This window comes from Eptatretus burgeri, chromosome 1 (genome assembly GCF_056783735.1).
Source record: "Eptatretus burgeri isolate ZD-2024b chromosome 1, Ebu_testis_v1, whole genome shotgun sequence".
NCBI lineage: Eukaryota > Metazoa > Chordata > Myxini > Myxiniformes > Myxinidae > Eptatretus > Eptatretus burgeri.
The window spans coordinates 58,799,463-58,804,462 of record NC_140961.1 but is presented as its reverse complement, the minus strand read 5'-3'; the positions used below and the strand labels follow the sequence as shown (position 1 = coordinate 58,804,462).

The 5,000-nt window shown below is 46.3% G+C and overlaps 1 protein-coding gene and 1 long non-coding RNA gene across 2 annotated transcripts in view; one reads left to right on the top strand and one right to left on the bottom strand.

Moving 5' to 3' along the window:
* Positions 1-5,000, top strand: part of PARN (poly(A)-specific ribonuclease) — a 285,191-nt gene that overhangs the window by 48,475 nt on the left and 231,716 nt on the right. Inside the window, exon 4 of the mRNA XM_085885374.1 lies at positions 3,281-3,348. Coding sequence (XP_085741500.1) covers positions 3,281-3,348 — 68 coding nt within the window. The remainder of the gene's footprint in view (positions 1-3,280; positions 3,349-5,000) is intronic.
* Positions 1-5,000, bottom strand: part of LOC147034568 (uncharacterized) — a 275,792-nt gene that overhangs the window by 114,713 nt on the left and 156,079 nt on the right. The gene's annotated exons all lie outside the window — the stretch shown is intronic.

The following is a 5,000-nucleotide window of genomic DNA, read 5'->3' as shown; positions in this document are numbered from 1 at the left end:
CACGTTGGATGGGGAGCATTGGTGAACATCGATCATCAAGTCCTTCCACAATTTTTCAATGGGATTCAAGTCTGGGCTTTGCCTGGGCCACTCAAGAACTTTCACGTTCTTTCTCTGAAGCCATTGCAGCATTGATTTGGCTGTATGCTTGGGGTCATTGTCCTGTTGGAACGTAAATCTTCACCACATTCTGAGGTCTTTTGCACTCTGAAGCAGGTTTTCCTCAAGAATTTGCCTGTACTTGGCTCAATTCATTGTTCCCTCTATCCTTGCAAGTCTCCCAGTCCCTGCTGCTGAAAAGCCTCCCCATGGCATGATCCTGCCACCACCATGCTTCATGGTAGGGATGATGTTAGATGGGTGATCTGTGCTCGGTTTCCGTCAGACATGGCGCTTTACATTCATGCCAAAGAGGTCAATTTTCATCTTGTCAGACCACAGAATCTTTTGCTTTGTGCTCTCAGAGTCTTTCACGTGCCTTTATGAAAACCCCAGGCATGGTGTCATTTGCCTTTTTTCAGGAGTGGCTTCTGTCTGTTCACTCTCCCATAGAGCCTTGATTTGTGAAGTGCTGCAGAGATTATTGTCCTTCCAGCAGGCTCTCCAATCTCAGCCAAGGAACTCTGTAGTTCTTTTGGAGTGGTCATATGGTTCTTGGTTACTCCTCTGACCAAGATCCTTGCCAAGTTGCTCAGTTTGGTTGGACGGCCAGCTCTAGGAAGAATCTGCGTTGTTCCATATTCTTTCAATTTCCTAATGATGGAGCTGTCTGTGCTCTTGGGAACTTTGAACACTAGAAATAGTTTCGTACCCTTCCCCAGATCTATGTCTCCTCACAATTCTATCTCTGAGTTCTATGGTCAGTTTCTTAGACTTCATGGTGGAGTTTGTGCTCTGACATGCACTGTCAACTGTGGGACTTTAGAAAGAAAGGTGTATTTCTTTCTAAATTATGTCCAATCAATTTAATTGACCACAGGTGGACATGGCACAAGGATGTCAGGAAGGCTATCCGAGCGTGGTTATGCACTAAACCTAAATAATTCTACACTGCAGGTATCTTGAAGTTGACATTGAGTTGTCAATCCTTGGGGATTGCTTTGAAAGCTTACTGGCAGTATCAATCCCAGTGAGCTCAAAAAAGAGCTGTTTTGAGCAAAGTGGTATAATTTGTTGAGTCATGTACTTTACACATAATTTGTTGACTTGACACAGTTATCTTTCAATCTGCTGAAAAGCATCCCCATAGCATGATCCTGCCACTACCGCTTCATGGTAGGGATAATGTTAGATGGGTGACTGGGAAGGGAATGACTAGAAAGAAAATTAATTTCCCATTGAGTTGAACTTTTCACATCCAATATATAACATATGTAGTATATATGTTGTTTAATGAAACGTGACTATATATATATATATCTATATATTAATACTGAAGGACCAATTTTGTGCTCCTAGCGATCGCATCACGTTTTTCTCGGTACTGTGACCTGGACTGAAAGAAACTTCGTACCTGTAAGAGTGCATCGCACATAGTGGCAATAGTCAACTTTCAACTCTGAAGCAGAATAAACACTTTTCCTTTTACATTCTTTTACATGGCGACGTGTGACGTCACCGCTGAGAGACGTAGGGATGTCATGACATCATCGGTCATTTGTCGACATCATTACGTCTGTCGTCGACAGACCATCACCGCTGAGAGGTGTAATTCCACTCCTCGAAAATAGCGTCTGCAATGTAAAACCCTCTTCTACACATGCCGACTACCTCAGAATGTGAATTTGACACAAAAAATGTATCTATATATTAATACTGAAAGACCAATTTTGTGCTCCTCCTAGCGGTCGCGTCACATTTTTCTCAGTACTGTGACCTGAGAAGTTTTGACACGGTGTACGTCAAAGTAGACACGAGCACAAAACAGGGGACTTCTTCACAAGGAGTAGTGTACACCAAAAATGTCGTGTACAAGGACGTTTTGTAGGCCTCATTAGGTAAGGCCATGGAGTACATAGACTGGGATCCGGCTCTTAGAAGAGCCGCCACTGGTTGTCATATTGGGCTCATGGAACGGAATCTGTCTGTGACGGGGTTTCGGCTGGTATATATTAATACTGAAGGACCAATTTTGTGCTCCTCATAGCAGTCGCATCACGTTTTTCTCGGTACTGTGACCTGGACTGAAAGAAACTTCGTACCTGTAAGAGTGCATCACACATAGTGGCAATAGTCAACCTTCAACTCTGAAGCAGAATAAATACTTTTCGTTTTAGATTCGTTTACATGGCGACGTGTGACGTCACCGCTGAGAGACGTCAGGAGGTCAGGACGTCATGACACCATCGGTCATTCGCTGACGTCATTACGTCTGTCGTGGACAGACCGTTACCGCTGAGAGGTGTAATTCCACTCCTCAAAAATAGCATCTGCAATGTAAAACCCTCTTCTGCACATGCTGACTACCTCAGAACGTGAATTTGACACGAAAAATGTTACAAGAAACATTGTATCTTCTATATATTAAAACTGAAGGACCAATTTTGTGCTCCTCCTAGCAGTCACGTCACGTTTTTCTCTGTACTGTGACCTGGACTGAAAGAAACTTCGTACCTGTAAGAGTGCATCGCACATGGTGGCAAGAGTCAACTTTCAACTCTGAAGCAGAATAAACACTTTTCGTTGAGACGGGGGCGAGGAGTGAAGAGGTGGGGGCGGGGGATGAAGAGACGGGGGCAGGGAGTGAAGAGGTGGGGGACAAGGTAAGCAAATTTTTGGGGGGGGGTAAGCAAATTGAAAGCGGGAGACGGGGGAGGAAATGGGGCGGGGGATGAGTGGGCTGGGGCTGGGGTAAATTAGGCGGGGTTGAGTGTGAGGGGACAGGGGGCGGGGTGGGTTGCAAGGGGCGGGGAGTGAAGAGGTGGGGGTGGGGCCGGGGTAATTAAATTTTTGGGCGGAGGTAAGCAAATTGAAGGCGGGGGGTGGGAGGCGCGGGGGGGAATGTGGCAGGGGCGGGGGATGAGTAGGCAGGGGCAAACACGCCCTGTCCAGTCCATGTCCCTCGAGTGTGGGTGAGCTGGTGAGGGTGGTTGAATGAATGGAATCCGTCTGTGACGGGGTTTCGGCTAGTTGATATTAGTATTGCAAGGCTACTTTTTATTTTATTTTATTTTTTAGAAATTGCTGTCTGTCAATTTATTGTTGGAGAGCTGTAGGAATGTGCATCATCATACTGCTCAATGTTGCTTTGCTAACTCTGCTGTTGCTCTTTTTATTGCAGCACTCCATGGATTTCCTGCTCTTCCAGTTTGGTATATGCTCATTCCGTCATAATCCAACCACTTTGCAGTAAGTTTCATGTTTTTCTGGAGTATGCACATTTTGAACTGTCAATATTATTTGCCATTTTCAAAATAGGCGTGTGTGTGGGTGTGTGTGTGTGTTTGTGTGTGTTTAAAAATATCAAATTTTAAATGTATATCGTTACGGTTGTGGGGGCAGATGGAGGAATTTAGTAGGAAAGTTAGGCTTGTATAGAGTTGCTTGGTCAGTGGACATGTAGGAGACATCTTGATGTAAATTAAGTAGTGAAACTGTGAGCTTAAGTGTTACTTGTCACCACACGTAAGAGGATTTTGGTTTAGTTGTTTCTTGAGAGTTTGGTGTGTGTGAGACGCGAGACGTCTCAGAGAGACGAGAGACGACGGAGCTAGGAGATGGTGTGAAAGATCAGGGCATTACAGCTGGCTTTCCTTCAATGCATGAAGAAGGTGGCATGATTCTTGTATTTGTGCTGAGGAAAATTGGCTCACGTGGTGGAGCAGGGCGCTGGCCATTGATTCTTGGTTGGGTCGTATGAGACGGACCTCGAAGCCTCATGTATGACACCGAAGGGAGCGACGTCATTCTGCAGAGAATAGCATGGGCAAGCGCGATCGACGAGGAAGCCGCACGGCGGTTGGTGAGCCCTGGCATTGAATAACGTCTCACTAATTCTCACATACATTTCCTACCCTAGAAAGCGGCTCAGCAAAATTTTTGGGCGTGTATAACCGCGCAGGACGAAGCGCATCGATCCCAAAGTTCAGTAAAGACCATTTCTGGCCAAAGCTAAATTCCAGAATAAAGGGAGGATTTTCTTTTGTTCGTTTTCCCCTTGTTTGTATTTAAGTCTGTGTGTAGAGTCTCCTCGACTTTAGGCTTAATTACTTGAAGTATTAGTATTGTTGTGGTGCCGGGTTCGGGGGTGAGGAACGACCGCTAGACGGATCAGTTGGGCCGTCTCCCCTCTGAACACCCGGAATTGAAGGTCGTCGCTCCGGATAACTCTGAAGCTGACGGGTCACTTAATCGATCGTGGTCGCCAATATTTCGACGGTGTGGGGTCGGGTTTATTTGTCTATTCCAATTCACCTAAATACCCACGCCGTCTAACTACCGGGGAAGCCACACCCTCGGTCAGCTTCATCCGAACTGAGTCGCTGTAACCGACTCGGGTCCGGCATAACCGAGCGGGAATTACCAAAACCTGCCGGTCCAAATAGCAATTTACGGCATAAGCGGCCTCACTAATTCTCAAGCCCAAACCATACTGGTTCAATGAAGGAAAACACAGACAACAAACTGGAACATTTAACAGTTATTTATTTACAATGTAAGAGGGAGGGAAACACAGAGCAGACTTAACCACGAATATGAATGCAGGCAAATGTACAATGGCAATCACTAAAACGATTTCGACTTATCAGACTGGCCACAGACAGACACACACACACCAAAAAAGAAATGGACCTCGTGGGTCTTTATTCAGCCCTTCAGCTCGGGATGGAAGGCGAGCTGGGGGTCAGAGTCTGGCTGGGTACCTCGCCGCCTCGTGCGGTTTTACCGACTCGCATTTGTGGAGCTCGGAGTCCGTGGACGGGAACAGGGATCCCCAGCTCGAGTGCTCCAACACAACCCACCACGGTGGGACTCGAACACACGACCCAGAATCCAACGAG